The 19,991-nt window shown below is 45.4% G+C and overlaps 1 protein-coding gene across 2 annotated transcripts; it reads left to right on the top strand.

Moving 5' to 3' along the window:
- The first annotated feature begins 820 nt into the window (after nucleotides 1-820).
- On the top strand, nucleotides 821-19,385 carry LOC119381194 (alpha-tocopherol transfer protein-like). Of its 2 annotated transcripts, none has more exons than XM_037649144.2 (6): nucleotides 821-933; nucleotides 14,929-15,039; nucleotides 16,244-16,495; nucleotides 16,923-17,116; nucleotides 18,088-18,198; nucleotides 19,131-19,385. In XM_037649144.2, the coding sequence occupies exons 2-6, from the start codon at nucleotides 14,955-14,957 to the stop codon at nucleotides 19,317-19,319; spliced, it is 831 nt and encodes a 276-aa protein (XP_037505072.1). In that variant the 5' UTR covers nucleotides 821-933; nucleotides 14,929-14,954; the 3' UTR covers nucleotides 19,320-19,385. The 2 variants fall into 2 exon arrangements, with proteins under 2 accessions (XP_037505072.1, XP_037505073.1); XM_037649145.2 differs by lacking the exon at nucleotides 821-933 and adding an exon at nucleotides 12,186-12,253.
- Nucleotides 19,386-19,991: the final 606 nt, after the last annotated feature.

Raw genomic sequence — 19,991 nt, 5'->3', positions numbered from 1 at the left:
TTTATTTATTTATTTATTTATTTATTTATTATGCTTCCGGTAGTCATTTTGACGGAAGCACAGCTGGCGCATGGCTTTCCCGTCTATCTCGACTGCATCCGCTTAGCGCAGCGACCGCTCAAAGAGAAGAGAAAGAGCAGAGGAAGGCAGGGAGGTTAACCAGAAGTTTGCATCCGGTATGCTACCCTGCACTGGGGTTGGGGAATAGGGGGTTGAAAGCGAGAGAGAGAAAATAAATAATAAGAAAAAAAACAAAAAAAAAACAGTCACAACCACACACACACAAGAGCGCTCCGCTCAGAGGCGCTCTGACAGACCAGTGGATCGCAGGAAGGCGAGTAGTGCTTGTAAAGCCTTCTTCTGCGACGTTATGTCCGGACGATGGCGTAAAAGTCTTTCTTCTGATAGAGGCTGGTCGTCTATCTTGTTGAGAGCATGGCAAAGAGATTGTCTCTGTGTTCTATACTTCGGACAGTCACACAGAACATGCCGAATCGTTTCTTCGTCGCCGCAGTGTTCACAGGCGGTGGTGTCGGCCATCCCTATGCGAAATGCATACGCATGGGTAAACGCGACGCCAAAATAGCTACAGTGGCAGCGAACTGAAACGCGTCCTGTTTACATAAGGCCGTGCAGACGCGCGCGCACTCAATCGCATAAGCAAGAAAGGAGGAAAACAGCTGGGACCACTGGGTGCAGCGCCCCCTTTCCCTTTCGCCATAAAAATACATACCTAAAAAAACATGAACGTAATGCCTACACGCAGTGAACCTTGCTATCTAGACGCATACCTAAATAGCTCCACTTTCATCTGCACATTCTCCCCCTCTCTTAGCCAGTGCTAAAGTGAGAGTGTTATGTCAGCTCTTGCTTTAGGGTGCACTGTTTTACACTCAGGGCAACAACGCAGTGACAGATCGGACGTTTTAAGTGGTAAGCGACTTTATATGGCTGCCGTGAAAACTGCTTAGAGCTTCTTTGTTCCTGCATCCGGTAGCCCGGATAGTTGATAAGGGTTCGTGATTATGAAACGAACGGCGCAACGATAAGACACGCAATACTGACGAGTGACTTCCTGTCTTCTTCATCGTCAGGCTTGCGTGTCCTTTCGTTGCACCGTTTCATAATCATAATTCCTGCATGCAGTGTTTCCTGCATGCAGTGTTTAAATGCCTACAATTACAATAACCATAAAGCAATGCAAAATTAGCGCATAAAATTGGGCTGTCTTATTTACTGGTTGCATTACTCTTTTTAGGTTCTAGTATCTTCTTCTAAAAAAAAAACGTGCTGTATAATATGTACGATCGTTGAGTTAACATTCAGTGAATTGGTGTCATGAAGGAGAACCACTGCGACACTAATCGATTGACGCCCCAGTAGATTAGCAGTTTAGCCATTATAGATACTTATTATTGAGATAATTCGGGTGAGGTCACGCTGTTAAAGGGAAACAAATGTCAGCGCACGCGACTACGCTTCTCGTGCAAAAAAAAAAAAAGAATGTTTGAACGACTGACTGAGTAAGCTTAAACCTTTCGGCTACGAAAAGTCGCTCAACCTTAAGGAAGAGCCCGGATTTATATATTTACTTTTCTGAATAAAAGAAGAAACATGTTCTCGGATAAAAAAAAAAATGCGGACACCTAACATAGAAATAGGGACCACGTTCGGCCGATCTTTATAATTACAGAAATATCCTGGGCTTAATATTGGAATCGAATGTGGCAGTCAGTACGAGGACTGCACGGAAATAAAAAATAAAAAAAAAAGATCCGGCAGATTCAACGCACTGTGGAAATCGATGTAATGCGAAACAGTCAGTGAGGAGCTGCACACACAGCATTGTTTGTCTTTGAGGCCATTCAAGGCCTCATGTCATGAGGCATTCATGTCATGTCATGTCGTTCACTATCACATGTTTGTCCTGAATGCTTGCATGTGCAATCGGGTATATACCATGCTAATGAAACGTATATTCTGGTGTATACAGTGCATGACCTGTCATTTATGGTCGTCACGCACTCACGTTGTGCCATACCAGTTTTGGTATATATCCAGTGAATGAAACTTCCGCGAGCGCCGAATGACTATGTCATGTGAATCATACCGTACATGAAATGCATGTCATGATGTTCATCTTATGACCTGTCATTTATGTTCGTCATGCGGCCATGTTACGCCATACCAATTCGGGTATATATGAACCTAGCGAAACGGACGCGAGCGCATCATGAGCGTGATACCTAAGTCATGCTGTACATGACATGCATATTATGGTTTTCATATAGCAATCTGTAATATATGCTCGTCATACAGTCATGCCATGCCATAGTAATTTGGGCACATATCAAGCTAGCGAAACGGCCATGAGCTCCCCAGGATCGTGCATGTAAGCCATACCCTACGTGATATTCATGTAGCGATTTTCATGCTACGACTTGCATTGTATGTTCGCCATACTTTGGTGTCGCACCGTGCCAATTTTGATACACATCATTTTAACGAAACGGCCGCGAGAGCACCAAGACCGTGGCATGTAAGTCATGCCGTTCATGATACGCATGTCATATGAGTTTCATGTTATGACCTGTTACTTGTGGTGATAAACTCACTTCCCACAATACCAATTTCGGCATATATCCTGGTGAAAAAACGGCCATGAGAGATCAAAGTCGTTGGCGGCTGGATAGATAGAACTTCTGGAACGCAGGGTTCAGCTATATACGTGTGTGTTCACTTCGAAACGTTCTTAAGCTTGGATATGCAGGGGGCAGAGTGGGATCCATCGTATAGCGTCAGCATAGCCAGCTTTTGCTCCGTACGAGCGCGGTCCTTAATGAAAGCTTAGGAAATGCATAATGCATGCTATGCATTGCAAGTCGTTCAGGCTCACAGAGCATGCGAGACGGGGAAACAAAGGTGCTGCCACCTTGCCACCTTACGCCTACAGGTGCCACGTTCCCGTACGCTGTAAAGCGATAAGACGGGCTAGTTGGTTGCTGGAACTCGTATTCGCTTTAGCAGCACAAACTAAACACTTGGAGGATGCTCGAGCTTCGCCTTCAAGAATAGAACGCGATAGCGTAATCGGACCTTCTTCGCATTGCCTCCTCAATCGCTAGCCTAGCTTCGCTTCTCGGAGGACGCCTAAACCGTGCCGCAAGCATAGGAACGGCTGTGCGCCTGTCAATCGGGCCATACAAAGTATCCTAGAATGCCTGCTGCAAGTGCAGTTTCGAAGTGCCCACTACGGCATAACTTTTCCTTTTGCGAGTTGGCGAGGAACCCACTACGCGTCCATAAGGTAACACGCTCACCTGCGCAGCTGCACGCGTTGTTGGTAATAATAGATAATTATTCTTGTATCTTTGTAATTGATCTGCCGTTTAACCATCCACTCGTCGTGATATTCGAATGTTTTGATGCCTGGTGTGATTCTGCGCTTCTGCCACGCGATATGACATCACTTACTCACACTCCTCTCACTGCATAACACTGATGTAGTGTTTTTTTTAAATGCGAAGCATTTCTTAGCGAACCTCTGGCACTTTGAGCGTTTCTATCTACGTATCTATCTATCTATCTATCTATCTAGCCGCCTACGTCTGGGTGCTCTCATGATCGCCTCCTTAACTTGATGTAGACCAAACTTGGCATGGGAGGGTAAAAGGATTTGGCGAATATGACTGTCGGGTCATGACATGAATAACGCGAAAATCCTGTCGCGTACGTCGTCAAACCCTTTCCTCCAGACTCGTGTGGCTCATACCCGTTTACAACGGGCCGTGATGTACGGGTATGCGCCACAGGTGATTGACAGTTTATATCTACCCAGGAACGGCAGTGAAAACAAATATATACCGTACAAAGAACAAAAAAAAATAAAAAAATATAAAAAATATAAAAAAATATAGTTGCTGCTGTATGTATGTACATAGGCAATAAAGAAAGAAAAGAAAAAATCTACCCAGGAACGGCGAGAACCGAGATTGGTAGCTTAAATGCGAGAGCGTCAAGAAAAACCGACATCGGCAGCATTGACCCGACTGATGGAAAGAATTAAAATTAGGATCCCAGCAGGAATCGAACCCAAGCCTTCTGCGTGGCAATCAGATATTCTACCACAGAGCCACGCCAGGTATATAAACTGGTTTAGAAAAACAGCCTTTGCAGGCCTAACGTCATTGCGACGTCAATTGTGGTTATGGTTCTGGCTATATAATTTTTTTTAAAAAGCAATACACACTACATGATACTCCTACGATGTGTACTCCTACGATACAGGCGTCATATGAGATTAACATCTGTGGTTCCAGTGTTAGCTCCGCTTTTATAGCAGTCTAATAAACACTACATTTGTATTCCTATGATTTCGCAAGTTATATCGAAGCATTGCTCGACACCGGAGGAATACATTAACGAACGTTACGTATGATATTCACATCATCGCACCGTAAAGTGCACTTAGTCCGCCAGAACGACGCAGTGTCCTCTTCATTTCTTACGAGGCTGGGTGATGGCCTCATGCTGACCGAGGATGGTGCCAGATTGATTGCCGGCCTCTTTGTAGACTAGGCTACGTATGCCAGATGCGCCCAGGTTATTCTACGAATACGACAAGCGCCATCCACTGATTTGGTCTACGTAGCACTATTCACGCCTACCAGCCTCGACGGCCTATATGTCACCAACGCGACGGGTGACTTCAGGTTCCCACATTTCGTCGGCTCTATCGACAAACGATTTATCGACGAAATGACCGAGGCATCCACGATTTCCTACAGCTGTAGTATACTTCATACTTCGCTACACATGGATCCCTCATCACCACGACCACGACCGGATCCAATAACAAGTCATGACCAGCAGCTGGTGCTCACTGACCACGGTGATGATGACCTTGTTCAAGAACTGTCAAAAACCTCTTCCACACATCCACACGGGTTCGTGAAACTTGCGTGCGTTCTCCATCATAAGAGACAAATACAAGCACTACCTATCAGCTAACCGCTTCTGGTGTTCGTAATACCCACGTTGCCGTTGGCAGCGTTATACAACTGTAATCAGCTGGTTATATAGCACATATTCAGCTCTTCAACATATATGTGTGCGTATAAAATTCATACAAATCTTTAGCGTCACTGAGTAAAAAAAATTACGCCACAGTCAGTTTCTCACCGCATGCTTCGCATAACATCGACTCCCACGGTACGTGGGATCTGCCGAATTTTTTTCTTTTTGTTTTTTCGACACGATTTCGAGCACGGGTGTGGCTCTGTGGTAGAAGACCTGCTTCCGACGCAGAAATCCTGGCTCAAAGCTGAAGCTGGTCAGGAAAATCGCCAAACATTCTGAAATACACGGGTTAATGTTTGCGTGCGATGGGTGGTGCCGGTCTGTTTCTTTCTTAAACTGTAAAGACGCGCGAGAAACTATGTTACCTATCAGCAAGCAGAAACGCCGCAGTGGCCGGCCCTTAGTTTTGTGCTTCCGAAACAAAGAAAAGGTTGATATTGCAGTTTTCTTGCTCACAGTTCGAAAGAACACTACGCGAAACAGTTCGAAACACTACGCGCAAAAGTAAGGCGATGCGCGGACAGAAGTGAGATGACTTTCAGCTTTTCACGTAAACATACGGCCGCGGCGCGCCGTAATTCAAGTTTCGTCACTCCCATGTGACGGGTAGTTCCGGTCTGACGTAGCGGAACTGTCGCGCTTCCTGCGCGCCGGGCGTAATCAGTATAGATTTCGACCTTGAAATTCGATGATGAATACTTGAACTACGTACAAATTTTGTGATTTCCGAAAAATAGGTGTGCCATAAATTGGCCCGTTTTACAACTCTGTAATATAAACACCTGCCATCAAATCAATAATTAAATAGTTATTTAACGAGTTTTTGTTAATTAGTGGCAACAGTGCCATTTTAACTGCGGCAAAATATTTCCGCCTCGACATATAGTTGATCTGCGAAGACGACAGGAGTCGGAGTGTCAGAATTTTCATAAAAAATCTCTATTGTCTAAAGAAAAACACACTGTATATACACCATTCAACTACTGGAGTCATATGATGCAGCTAAATTTCGGCCTTAGGCTGCTGCCAACAGATGAAAATTAGAACAAAAAATTGCGGGCAGTTTGCACTAAATCGCGCAAAGCTTGGTACAGCGAAGCACGGACCCGCCGCTGCTCGTACTCCCCGTCGACCGACTCTTCGAGATGCGCGGCTTCCTCCTCGGGAGTACGCAGCCAGGGTGTGCATTATAGAGCAGAGGTTGCAGGCGATGTCTCAGTCGGTGGGCGTGGCTTAGCTACTGCGCATGCGCGGCTTGGCCAGGTGGTGCAATATCTGGTCGCTAGACGACGCGATACTTTACTTGCTTCCTCCCTATTTTTATCTTTCTTTCCCTCTCTCCACTTCTTTCTTTCTCTTTCGTTGATGTTCTCTCTGTCTCTCTTTCTTTTTCTTTGTGCATTTCTTCCTCTCTATTTCTCTCTTTCTCATTCTTTATGTGCTGCGCTTCACACTCCACCATCCTCCTTTCCCTCCTCCTTACCATCACATCTCTCCTTCTCACGCTCACTTCCCTTTCCCACCCCCTTGCTACACTATACTATACAAGGCTATATGCTATGCTCTGCTGGCATGCCTGGATAGCCGAGCATTTAGGACGCTCGCCTTCGGATCGAGGGTACACAGGTTCGAATCCCGCCTCGTGAGTGAGTGAAACAAGTTTATACGGTCCACAATAGACGCGAGTAAACTCAACGTCACCTGGCTAGGCCCACTCGGGGACCATCAGGTTAAACTGTGAAGAAATTTTTTTCGGAAACAATCTTTCTGTTTCTTTATATCTTTGTTTCTGTCTCTTGTTTTGTTTCTCTCTTTCCTTGTTTCTTTCTCTCTCTCTCTCTCTCTGTACTAGTTCTCAGGTAGCGGCACAGTGGCATATACCCGTTAAGATGATCATACTTTCCGGCAAGTTTGACCGCACCCTCCCCCCCCCCCCCCTCCCGTATCGTCGAGACCGAAAGACAACACGAATGGCAGTTGCCGCAAAAATTAAAATCGGGCGATGACGTGTTTCTCGCAACCGCCTGCCTTTAGTCCCCGCCTTTTTGGGGGTAAAGATGGGAGGTAAACAGCTCTTGGAACGCAACACCAGAGGTCCTCGAACCCCATTATCGTCAAAAACTTGCATGGCCATAACTCTCTCTTTAAACAAGCACGGGACCTGAGCAAAGGTACAGGGTAGGCTCGGCGCCCCCCTTAGATTATTAGGGGGAGGGGGGGCGTGCCCCCTGCCTCCGTGTGCGCACGCCTATGCTTAAAAAACAATCTGTGCAGTGGACGCATCGTTGCTGATTTGCTCCCGTATAGAATACGGTAACTGCGACCGCATATGTCCTTGACCACGTGCGTGGCATCTCATTCCGAGCATTAAAAAAAAAGTAAAAGGAAAATGTTAGCTGCAGAAACAAGCCTCGCTCGAGGGAGAAACAGGAATATTACGTAATTACAAGTAAAATAAACTTTGACGAATGATTAATGTAGACTCCTTGCACATCCAGGTAAATACGTTTGCAGTTTCTCAAGGTCGTAAGCACCCACTACCGCAATGCCCGTGTGGATATACCTGTAGAGTCAAGGAGAACGGCTTTCACGTCATCGAAGGAGGCCTCCGGCATTGCTTTATCAATAGAATACAGAACACCGGTAGTAAAGGCGGTATAAGTATATGAAATGGGGCAGTATTGCCTTCCGAGAAACATTGCCTTCCAAGGTTAATGTAAAGAACAGCACCGACAAAACGGAGTAAAGCAGGGTGTTTTACATTGGCATTAAGTACTTGCGTAGGTAGTGGCATGTATATTCTAACTTTTATTTGCTTCTTTCTTTCTTTTACTTTTTCAGTGGTTATATGAATTCGTGTTATTTTCTTCCGCGTACTGTGCGCCCAACCCACATCATTATTTTAGGGTGAAAGCCTTAGACGCCTCATCAAGCGCGAAAATTCACCGGCGTCCCGCGTCGGCGGCATCAGCGCCAACGCAAGCGACGCAACACATCATCGTCACGTGATGGCTGTTGGCAAACGAGGCTTCAGTGGCTCCGGAAAATTTGTTTCGTTTTTGATTTTACTCGGCGCACACGAAGTTCGTGGGCGCCATCTATGATCGCGTCGACAGCGACAGACGTCGAAGCTCCGACAAGGAGTAGTTTCATTTTCGCCGTGTACCTTCAGAACTTCGTAGTTGCCATCCATGATTGTGCATTACCGAGCCAGGTTTATTGAGCAGCGGACGCGGTGCTCAACAATTTCGTTCCGACTGTGAGCGTGCCGCGCGCCCGCCTTCAAAACTGCGTGGACGCTATGATAATAATAATATCTGGGGTTTAACGTCCCAAAAACCACGATATGATCATCAGAGACGCTGTACATTGTTAATCTATTCCTAACGTATCCCACATACTCAGAAAACACTGAAACTTACTGAAATTATTATTATTCAAACATTTTCACGGAATCGCCACGAGTGGTCCATCGCCAATCCTGGAACCTGCGTGTTCCAAGAATACAGCCATTGCTCTTGCTGGTTACCATATCTGCAATAAAAACGCGTTGTAATGTTTGTGCTCATGTGACCACACCAAAGGCCATAAGAAGCATCACATCTTAACATTTTTGTTAAAATCATCGGTAACTTTAGTTGCTACAGCACGAACATCATCTCTGTTTGCTTACTTGAATCTACAGTGTGTGACATGCAGTACATTTTCCACAAGGAAACATTATGTAATATTTGATTTAAGAACCACAGAGCACACGTTAACAGCTTGCCACAACTTTCAATATAAAAGTATGTTGAACTGCCGGGTCGCACGTTTGGAAACACCAAAGTAACGCAATTACAATCAGACGCAATGCATTTCCTTTATTTTACTATTGCAATGCTTCTGCGCCTTCGGGTACAATCATCGTGGCAAGTGTGGCCAATGTGCTAGTTTGACATTATTGTGAGAACTGCTTGTTTCTCGCATGTGTTCTAGCTTTTCTGTATTACACGTACAGGCGCTCTCAGAATAATTCGGAACGCCGGACACGCAGCAGCGCGCCGGCGGAGTATGCGCGCAGAAAAGTAGTACTATGGTCTGCGCGTGCGCGGTCTCCCTAGCAAGCAAACGTTGCTCCGTATTGCACCTAGATTCGCGTTGTGTTGCTACAAAACGGTGTCCTGTGTATTCCTTAGCGTTTTGATAAAGGGCGCTGGGTGGGTGGTGTCTGTGAGAAGCCGCGTGTGCGCATGCACGCGCCTTGCAGCAGAGCCGTCGTGCGTGTTCGTGTGCTTGGATGACACTTTTCTTTTGCTACTTTGCTTCATATTTATTATTTGATCAGATTATTTCCGGTAGGCGACTGTGACTAGCGCTCACAAAGGACGGTGGTTTCATCTGATGCAACCGTGAACATATCGGTGGCCAGATTGATAAGGAGATACAAATATATTTGGAACACGGTGTAAGAATATTCAGGTGTTGACACTGCTCGCGCCTAAGCGGCCAGAAAATGTTCGGTCGTCGGTCCGTTGAGCGGTGTGCCATCTAATGGCTTGAGGCGGAGAGCGCCCGCGAGTAGCCGAATCACGGTGGTGCTGCGTCATCGCCGCCGCGCTCGCCTTGTGATAATGCTAAACAGCACCTAGCGCTACCCTTTTGGTGCAAGACAACGCCAGTCTAGATGCACTAGGGAGCGAAACTAGCTCGCTAGGGAGGCCGCGCATGCGCACACCGTGCGTGAATTTATCCGCCGGTGCGCTCCGCAGGCGAGCGGCTGCATGCTCGGCGTTCCGAATTATTCTGGGAGCACCTGTACATACTTGTGATTCTTGTACGTCCCAAAATTCTCAAAAATAAGGGAAACGCGACATTGCCAAGCCTATTTTCATGCAACCGACCCGTTGCACGTATAACCATTGTCTTGCGCTCGTCGCGCCTGAATGTCCAACATCCCAAATCGTTTTTGGTTGTTCTGATAAGCTTGAGCGCTCAACGCGGACAGTAGAAATCATTGTGGAACTAACGGGGTCACCAACGATAAGCGTGGAATCTACGACGCCGCATGTATAAGTGCCGACGCGCCTTATACCGCTGATCAGATTACTCGACGGCCGACGTCTGTTCTAGCCGCTATCAGTGTACAGCGTCAATCGCTTGCACGTTGACTTTTCATTTTTCGGGCGCAAGTTCACTCAAAAAAAGCTTTCTGTATTTCCCAGTCTTGCTGCAGCTTTGTTCACCGTCGCAACCACGTGACAATATTTGCTCGCTGCCTTCATAACTACTTTTTTCTTGGGCGGCAGACATCTAAAGATGTCTACATACTTTAAGTTGTTAATTACATAAATTAAAATGATTAGAGGGGACAGGTGGTTGGGTTGAATGAGAGCGTTTCAGTGTCGGTTCCAGTTATTGGTGCGATACGTAGTAGGGTACGCATTTGAGCTCATTCGTTCATGATTACGAGTGGAAAAACGGCGCTAAAAAGACGGGACAAGAAAGGACAGAGACCACGGCGCTGACTAACGACCAAAATGGTCATTGATTTTGACTGTTGCAGAGTGGTCTGTGTTCTTTCTTGTCCCGTCTTTTTAACGCTGTCTTTCCTTTGGTGCGATATCATCACTCTGCTAAACTTAGCAGCTACCGCTTTTCGGAAATTCCAAAGCGGGAATGGGCTCTTCGCAAGGCGGACTTGAAGCATGGCCGTCGGCCGGGGGGCAGGGGGTGAAAATGAGGCACTTGACCCCCCCCCCCCCGCTATGAAACACGTCCTTGCACCCTCCCAGGACAAAATCCTGTCGACACTCATGGCTTCAATTCTCCCATTTTCGCGCCATGCCTGATTGGCAAATGTACCAGACCGTCTAGCTCGCGCAGACACAAACAACATGGCCCGTTTTACTTCACCAGTCGGCGCTCCTGCATACGCTGGTGGGCCTCTACATCATGTCAAGCGTGGTTTATCGACAGCGCAACATTGCACGCTCAAGGAGAAAAAATAAACACACCCGTTTCGTTTCTCCCCCGTGCTTCGACAGTGCATAATGTTGTGCTCTGTATTTTTCACTCGTACACACGTTCCGACATGTCCACATGAACCCCCGTAGGGGCTTTGCGTCTAACGTTTCGCGATGGTAAGCTCGATGACGCAGCTTCGATTTCTCACCACGGCGCCTGCAGCTATTTGGCAGCGAAAAGTGCAAGAACACGTAAGTACAATCATGTAAGTTTATAACTGCAGGTTAAAAGCCTCGTGCCGTGAAAACCAACCCGAAGTGCCCCGCTATACGACGTGCAATACATTCAGAATGCGATTTCGGCACGTAAAATCCCAGGATATAATTATTTTTGTTTTCAATAGTTTACTTTTTGAACTGCCAGGCTTTCATTGCGTCACGTGTGCACGCAGCGAGAGCTAATAACTTAGAGTCGCGGGCATGAGTGTAATTTTGTCTTATGGGGGGGTGGGGCTGGCAAGTGGTCATTTGCACCCCCTGTCGACGCCCATGGCAGCGGGTTCGATCACGGCCTTGGTGGTTGCATTTCTACGGAGGAGAAATGCTAGAGGCCAGTGTATTGAGCGATGTCAGTGCACGTAAGAGAACTCCAGATAGTCGAAACTTCCGGAGCCCTCCGCTACGGCGTGTCTCGTAATCATACCGTGGCTTTGGCGCATAAAATCCCCTTATTACAATGGGAGTAACTAAACCGCACGTCCAAGACTAAAGGAAGTACGCAGACCTTATTTCATTCATTCATTCAATCATTCATCACGCTTCCGACAATTATTCTGCGATGAGCATGGCTGGTGCATTGGTTTCCCGTCCATCCCGACAGGCGTCGCGCATGTCGCAACGACCTATGGAGCCTCATGTATACGCTCCCTGAACGACCGTTGAAAAGTAGCTGCCGTGCCCTTGAACAGATAGGCAATGCAAACGCTCCGACGGCTTAATCGCACGAGCAAGAAAGGAGGAAAGCAACTCGGCCTTCAGGGTGTAACGCACTTTCCTGCTCGCCGTAAAAAAAGTGCATATATAAAAAACATGCCTGGGCGCGCTGTACCACGCTATCTCTCCCTCTCTTAACTGGTGTAGATGTGTCAGTGCCGAGTCAACTCGTGCTCTAGAGCGCGCTGTTTGACACTCGGCGCAACAACGCAGAGAGAGATCGGGTGTGTTTTGTGGTAAGCAAATTTATAAGGCAACCGTGAAAATAGCTTATATTTTCTATGTTAATTCCTGTCTGTAGTGCGTAGTCGGACTGTCTTATAATTATTATTGTCTTGCACTTTTTTAATTCTTGTAAGTTTTAATTAAAACAAGATGCTGTATAATATATGTGATCCATGAGTTAACCTTCAGGGAATTAGTGTGATCAGCAACACAGGGTGAACCCTGTGTTGCTGATCGATTTACGCCCCAACTAATTGACTTGTGTTTCAGACATTATTGGCATTTCTTATTGACATCATTCGGTTGAAGTATCGCTAGTAAATTTAATAAAACGTCGGGCGCACACGACAACGTTTCACCTGTTTGACAACAAGGATTGGAACAACTCTCTACATATGCTTAACCCTCTCGGCTACGAATAATCACTCGTTGTAATTGAAGAGTCCGGAGTTATGTGTGTTTTTTTTTTTGCTTAATGAAAGGAAACAAGTGCTCATATGAAAAAAAATGGGGACACCTAGCACAGAAATTCGGACCATATTCGGCCAATCTTTATACTTAGAAAACATTCTGGGAATAATATTGACCTCGAATATGGCAAATCAGTACCGTAACTGCACGGATCCCTCGTTCAAAAAGAAAAAAAAAATCTCTGTTGCAAATCTCCTGCTTGTTTTATAACATCGACTGAACATGACCACACTGTGTGCTATCGCGCTCTGGTTTCTGTAGTTATCACTAGTAGAGGCACGTGCGTGACTTTATCAGTTATTATCCAGTGTGAAACCTGCAGTTTTCATGCAACCTTTGACTGCAGTGTGTGTGTGTGTGTGTGTGTGTGTGTGTGTGTGTGTGTGTGTGTGTGTGTGTGTGTGTGTGTGTGTGTGTGTGTGTGTGTGTGTGTGTGTGTGTGTGTGTGTGTGTGTGTGCGCGCGCGCGCGTGCGTGCGTGCGTGCGTGCGTGCGTGCGTGCGTGCGTGCGTGCGTGCGTGCGTGCGTGCGTGCGTGCGAGCGAGCGCGTCCACAGATGCCAATTATTTTACCGACCTGGATATCTCACCGAGCCGATCGGCTGACGTCAGTCACAACCGCGGAATGATATTCATGTCAATCGTTTGTTCTGTGGAGAAACAAACACCCCCGTCATCACATGCCGATCGCTCCTCCTTCCCAAATATATATTTCTTCTGTTGGGTTTGTAATACAGATATTCGAATCTTTTAGCCAATATTGGCGCAAGTACACTACTTGCCTACTGTGTTCATATTATGTAGCTAAATTCAGGCCGTGAACTGCTGCCAAGACGTGGAAAATTTCAAAAACGAGGCCCGCATTAGCATTTGTCGCACTATACATCCATCCAATATATATCCATACATCACAGTACTCGAGACGCGTAAGCCGTGCTTGCGTGGAGTTGCGCAGAGACTATATTCGCAAAAGGTGTCATTATGCGGATTAATAAAGCGAAGTGTCGTAGTAGTTTCAACAAGTACATACTGTTTCAACTTCTGCGGGATTGTGTCCTTTTTATATAGAGCAGGACGCATCTTTCCTGATGCACACCCGTATCGAGCGTGGTAACTGCGATTTCATATGTCCTTGACCCTCATTATGGCGCCTGATCCCAAACGTTAAAAAAAATAAAGAAAAATGCTGACTAACGAAACAAGTTTCGCTCGAGGGAGACACGGGAATGTTGCGTAACGATGAATAACAGAAAGTCTAACTAACGATGAATGTCGACGTATTGCGCATGCAGGCAAACACGTTTGCAGTTTCTCATGGTCGTACGCACGCTGACGCAATACCCGTGTGGTTGCCAAGACGTGGGGATTTCACGTTAACGGAAGACGCCTCGCGGCACGTGTTAGCGAATAGTATGTAGAACACCTATAACGATAGCGACATAACTAAAAGAAACTCATAAGTAGGTAACATTGCCTTTAAGGCTTAAATAAATCATGGCATCGACAAAACGCAGTAAAAAACGGACTCTCTTGATTTGGCATTAGCTGGTTTTGTAGACACCTACGTAGTCTAATCTGGAGTTTCCAGTTTTATTCACTGGTAATATGAATTTTAGTACCGTCTTTCTCTCTACCGCACATTTAGCTTACGTCATTATTATTTGCGTTCAGAGTGTATTATTATCCGTCCTTTTAACAACGAAGGAAATGTAGTCTTTCATTCGCAACTGATGCCTAACATTAGAATTTACGCCGACAAAGTGGTGCGCAGACGTTTGTTCACTTTGTATCCGCCGTCTGATTGGTGGATTTATTGAGCCCAAAGCGACTCAGCCCATAATTGGCGCAGTAGCAGAGGTCTTCGGAAAATTTGCACCGCCTGAGGTTTTTTATCGTGCACTGAAATCACACAGCACACAGGGCTCTAGCATTTCGGCTCCATTCAAATGCTACCGCCACGGCTGGTATCGAACCCGCGTCTTTGGGGTCAGCAGCCGAGCACCATAGCCACCAGGCCACCGCGTCAGCTTAGTTCGCATCCGTGAATTCAGTAAACCTGCATGAATTTAGGCTGAAATGTTCAAATAATTGTGTATCATTGTAAGGATTACGGCAGTGCTGACGACACGATACATGAATAAGGAGCAATGATCGTAATACGGAGTTTAAAGCATCCATGTATTTTAAATGTCCCCGCATTTATGCCTACTTCTGCAGGTCACTGAAGGCAAAGCGTGGTCAACATGAACAACGAAGTCGTCGATGAAATCGAAGAGACACATGAACTCGTAAAGGAGTCCTTGGAAAAGCTGAAGCAACTTATCGCTGGTTCGTATAAGCGAAAACCTTTTACTCAGTTTGCCAAATGACGCTAAGGAACGTGCCAGCATACGTTCAATACCTTTACCATGAGCAGATGCTCAGCAAGCAATTCTGTAGACATTCGCGCCTGTGACCAACGCAAGCTCATGTGCGTGCACGTCTGAATAAGGCTCGCTGTCATTCGTTTTGAAGGTCGAAAGCGCAGAAGGCAACGATACCGTTATCTACTAAAGTACTTAATGTCAAGAGATCTGTGCTCCGCCAAGTGTGCGCGTGATTCTGTCAATCCCTCTCTTTTCTTCTGTCTCTTTTACCGTCCCTTTATCCCTTCGCCAATGCAAGGTATCAAACCGGACGTGCGTCTGGCTATCCTCCTTGCTTCTATATCTCTCTCTTTAAGGATCACAGAAAACATGAGTCTATTTTGCACGTATTGCATCTGGAAAAGTTTTGATCCTCTGGCATTGTTTCAGTGCATAAGCGCTTTTTTTTCATTCTTTTTTTGTCAGAATGAGGTATGGAAACAAACTGGCGAACGAAAGTGCTTAGCTAAAGGACATTATAGGGGAATAGTATTAACCACGGCGAGTATTGACATTTCCGTGTTTGGACCAGAACGTCTTCGCCCTCCTAAACGTCCATAGAATGCTTCGCAGAGAAATTATTCTCAATTTCAGTCACGTGATCAAAGGCACTCTCAGAGAAATAGTGTAAATGCAGGGTCATTTCTAGCGTTTGACTGTAACTTTTGGTTCTGTCGACATGGTCCCACTATTGCCCAAAAGACGGCGCCGCTTCTCGGGGTCAACTCATTTTACTTCTTAGTAAGCATAGAACAGAGGGCGGTGCGGGGTGGATAAGGATACATGTACTCTAATTTTGACCACTAACTATGGTGTGCGTAAAAGCATCAGACTGCGTAGAGCAAACGGAACGACTGCATAGTGTACCATCAAGTCTCTTCCGCTAGGTTGCGTGACACACCGGCTTTTTGTTGCTTTTAAACGCAATTTAAAAATATAAATCCTGCTCAAATTTCGAAAAGGATGCTTAAATCTGTCACTATATTTCACGGTCTTTTAATTTTCACCACGATCTAATCACACGTTCTGGCCGGCTATCGGTTCCTACCCGCCGCATGCTTCGCATAACATCGACTCCCACGGTACGCGGGATCTGCCGAATTTTTTTTTTTTTTTTGCTTTCTCAGGTGAAGAGTCGTTGAGTTGCCCCGAAGAGGACGATTTTTTGCTGAAGTTCTTGCGTGTTCGGAAGTACGATGCTGAGGCTGCATTTCAGAACATTCGGAAGTACTTCAAAGTCAGAGAGGAGGTTGGCGACATTTTTGACAATTTCTGTCCCTCCGGCATTCTCTACGACACCATTTGCCGACAGCACAAACTCGTGATGGTGTCCCGAGAGCGTGATCCCTTCGGTCGAGCCGTCATAGTGATGAGAACAGGTAAATAGCAGCTCATTCTTCATCGATACTTCATACTCTCGAGCGAAATGCACGAATATTGTTCGCGTAAAGGTCATTGGTTATACTCACCAGCCATGTTCACCGACATTGGTTTTTCACAGTTGTAGCATTACTCCGTGCGATTTTCCTTCATTGTTTCTCCACTGATGCCGAACACATCAGTAGAGAAACATCAGTAGTGAGAAAGTTGTGCTAGAGCAAACTCAATTACTCGCCTCATGCGCGCAATCTTATCGGAACCGTCTACAAGAATCAGGAAGGTTTCTAGACATTCCGACGCGGCCTACGCCGAGCGGTGGTTACGCGTGTAACGGCCCAGTTGTACTTAAATACAGAAATTATTGTGTGTGGCAGTATCATATTACATTCTTTGTGCCTGTAATATTTGCATCTTTTCTGCTCCCAGGGCCCTGGAATCCATCAGTGTGCACGCTAAACCAATTTATTAAAGCGTGCCTGGTTGTTCTCGAGTGGGTGCTCCTTGACGAGGATGTTCAAAAGCGCGGCGTTGTGTACGTGCTCGACTACAAAGGTCTTGGCTTGGAACATCTGTTACACCTAACGCCATCCGTCATGAGGAGGGTAGTGCACATTTCAGAGGTGAACACTTTTGCTATCCGTTGCAGGGCCATTCCTAGAGTGATCCTGGGAAAGAAATGTTGTTCATAATCAATTATACATCCTTTTCGTACAGGTTTTCCGCCGTCAATATCTTTAGTGGTAACAGCTGCGAAAAGCCGAATTAAGTAAAAAAAGAAGGTGGCTATCATGAGAACAACCGGAAGAGAACTCAAGGCTCGTAATAATACAATGAACGACGGTTCAGTAAGCTCTTTCGCTCCTTATCTGGAGAGCCGGTATTCGCTGGACGGTCGCATTAAGTAAACTGCTGTTATTGGCTGGCGTTTCGGTTAGTAGGTGAAATTGGTCCAATTTCATTACTCACCAGTAATTAGCAGAGGGCGCTTTTTGAAAACATCAAAGGGGCGATGGGCTCCTCTCAGGATGGACTTCAATTCATCCATTTGAACAAGCTACTTCCGTAACTGATGTCCCCAGTAATATTAGGATGTCTGCCTCTGTGGAAAAAGTAATTATGAAGGCAAAGCAGCAAGCAAATGTTCCATTTTCTTTGGCCTTGAGGATTTTGGGGCACATTTTTTTAATCGCCCTTTATATTCGCGAAGATATTTCTACGCGCACGACAGGGCTGAAGTCTCAGCTCGCGCATGTAGAGCTGAACTCCCTGCTCCATGTAGTCCAAGATTACATATGGCTTACGCTATCACGTGATCTATATCTACTGACCGGCAGCACTTTCTTAATATGTTGAATAATTGTTTCAGGGCCCCTTTAAGAAAACTTTACTGATATTGCTTACGAACCAAACTGACAGAGCAGCGTAGCACCCAATAGGCACACTTCAAGGTTGTGTTGTCGATCTCGACGTCAACACTGAAGCACGATTGGGTCGAGCAAGTATTTATTTGTGGCCGAGAAAAATTATTTTTGCTTTCACTTGTCAGATGAGAATGCACGTGATTGTTTCATTTATCGCTCGTCCCTTTCAGAAATGCTTTCCTATGCGTGTGAAGGCCATTTACGTTATCAACGATTCACCCGTGTTTGATATCCTATTTGCAATCACGAAGCCTTTCATGAACCGCACTCTGGTGGAAAGGGTAAGCTCATCACATTTGTTGTTGCTGGAGATATATTCCAATATGTTGAATGATCAGTGGTGTGTTTGCATGTATATATGTAAAATACAGACACACAGTTTAGATAGATAGATAGATAGATAGATAGATAGATAGATAGATAGATAGATAGATAGATAGATAGATAGATAGATAGATAGATAGATAGATAGATAGATAGATAGATAGATAGATAGATAGATAGATAGATAGATAGATAGATAGATAGATAGATAGATAGATAGATAGATAGATAGATAGATAGATAGATAGATAGATAGATAGATAGATAGATAGATAGATAGATAGATAGATGTATTCACCATGGTGGTCCAATGGTTGTGATGCTTGACTATTGACCCGTAGGTCGCGGTAGTGAATCCCGGCAACGACGACCGCATTTCGATGGAGGCAAAATGCTAGAAGCCCGTGTGCTTAGATTTAGGTTCGCGGTACAGAACGCCAGGTGGTCGAAATTTCCGAAGCCCTCCACTCAAATCATGTCGTGGTTTCGGGGCGTAAAACCGCGATTATTGTTAGCACTGCTATAGGTTTCGACCACACTGTGTTGCAGTGGTTGTGGAAAGCGGCAGCTGGAAGTGAAGAGGAGGAGAGGAAAGCAGATCGCTTTTAACATGACGCTGTCAGCGCATCACAGCCATCGTGTTCGATAAAACACTTAAATATTTTCTGACACCCTAGCTTTGTTCAATGCTAACAAGTTCTGGAAAATGTGCACTAAACAAAAATTATGCGAAATCTATCTATTTCCGTGCTCTGGACTGTGCATAATAGTGTCAGTCCATCTACCCGACTTGGAGTTGCGATAATTCAGTTAGAGCTTCGCGGTTTCCAGAGGGACTTTAGAACTTGATGCCACGTTGTCGCACTCAATTTTATCGCTCCTTTTCCAGATACACATGATTGGCTACGAACTTCCCAAACTACACGGCATCGTTCCGGCTGACTGTATTCCAGAAGAGGCAGGAGGAACGTTTGAGAGTTACGACTACAATGAACTAGAGAAAGACCTGCGCAGCCAGAGACAGTATTTTGAATATCTGAGTCTTCACGGCTATGGAAAGGAGAACACCGAGTTTTGATACAACAACCAAGAATCCTTATCTTTTGCGTCTTTCTTTTGTACAGCTGCAATAATATTTTGTATACGAAAACGTGTGCTTATCTTTCGAATTTGTTTACTTTCATTACATTCCCCATTGCGTGCACCTAAATATATTATGAGTCTGTCTGTAAAATACTGCTTCTCATGCTGCCCTCAACTGCTGCTTTCAATGATAAATGTAAACAACGGCACGCATTTCCAGAAAGAAAGTGGAATACCTTTTTGCGATATGCAAATGATGTGACAGCTCTTTGACCAAACAGAACCGAAACAGAAAAATGGAAATAAGTAACTGCAGACATTACAATAAAATTATAATAATCATCATGAGAGCGGCATTATGGGCAAGTTGGTAATTCATATTTTTATTATGACTGCGCAACAAAAAAAGACACGGACAACGGAGAACTGTCTCTGAAGAAGTGCCCCTCTGTGTTCTTCTCTGTTGACCGTGTATTTTTTTCTTTTTTTGCGCAGTTGAACTCAAGTTAAAAAATAATAATTTTCAGATGTATCCCGGATTGGCTACGGGTGCATAAAAAGTCAGTGTCAGCAGCGGCACCAAATTTTTTTAGCGCTAAGCGATAGGGAACTGTCAGCGTTGTGAAAACTCGTGAAGCGTCTCAGCTCACTTGCTTGCATGGTGAAG

This window comes from Rhipicephalus sanguineus, chromosome 2, assembly GCF_013339695.2.
Source record: "Rhipicephalus sanguineus isolate Rsan-2018 chromosome 2, BIME_Rsan_1.4, whole genome shotgun sequence".
Taxonomy (NCBI): domain Eukaryota; kingdom Metazoa; phylum Arthropoda; class Arachnida; order Ixodida; family Ixodidae; genus Rhipicephalus; species Rhipicephalus sanguineus.
The sequence above is the reverse complement of the archived record's forward strand: the minus strand, read 5'-3'. Positions and strand labels throughout refer to the sequence as shown.

Coding starts and splice junctions, on each gene's coding strand:
- LOC119381194 (XM_037649144.2), top strand. CDS start 14,955: ATGAACAACGAAGTCGTCGATGAAATCGAAGAGACACATGAACTCGTA. Junction 16,496..16,922: donor CGTCATAGTGATGAGAACAG/GTAAATAGCAGC, acceptor TTCTGCTCCCAG/GGCCCTGGAATCCATCAGTG. Junction 17,117..18,087: donor GGGTAGTGCACATTTCAGAG/GTGAACACTTTT, acceptor CGTCCCTTTCAG/AAATGCTTTCCTATGCGTGT.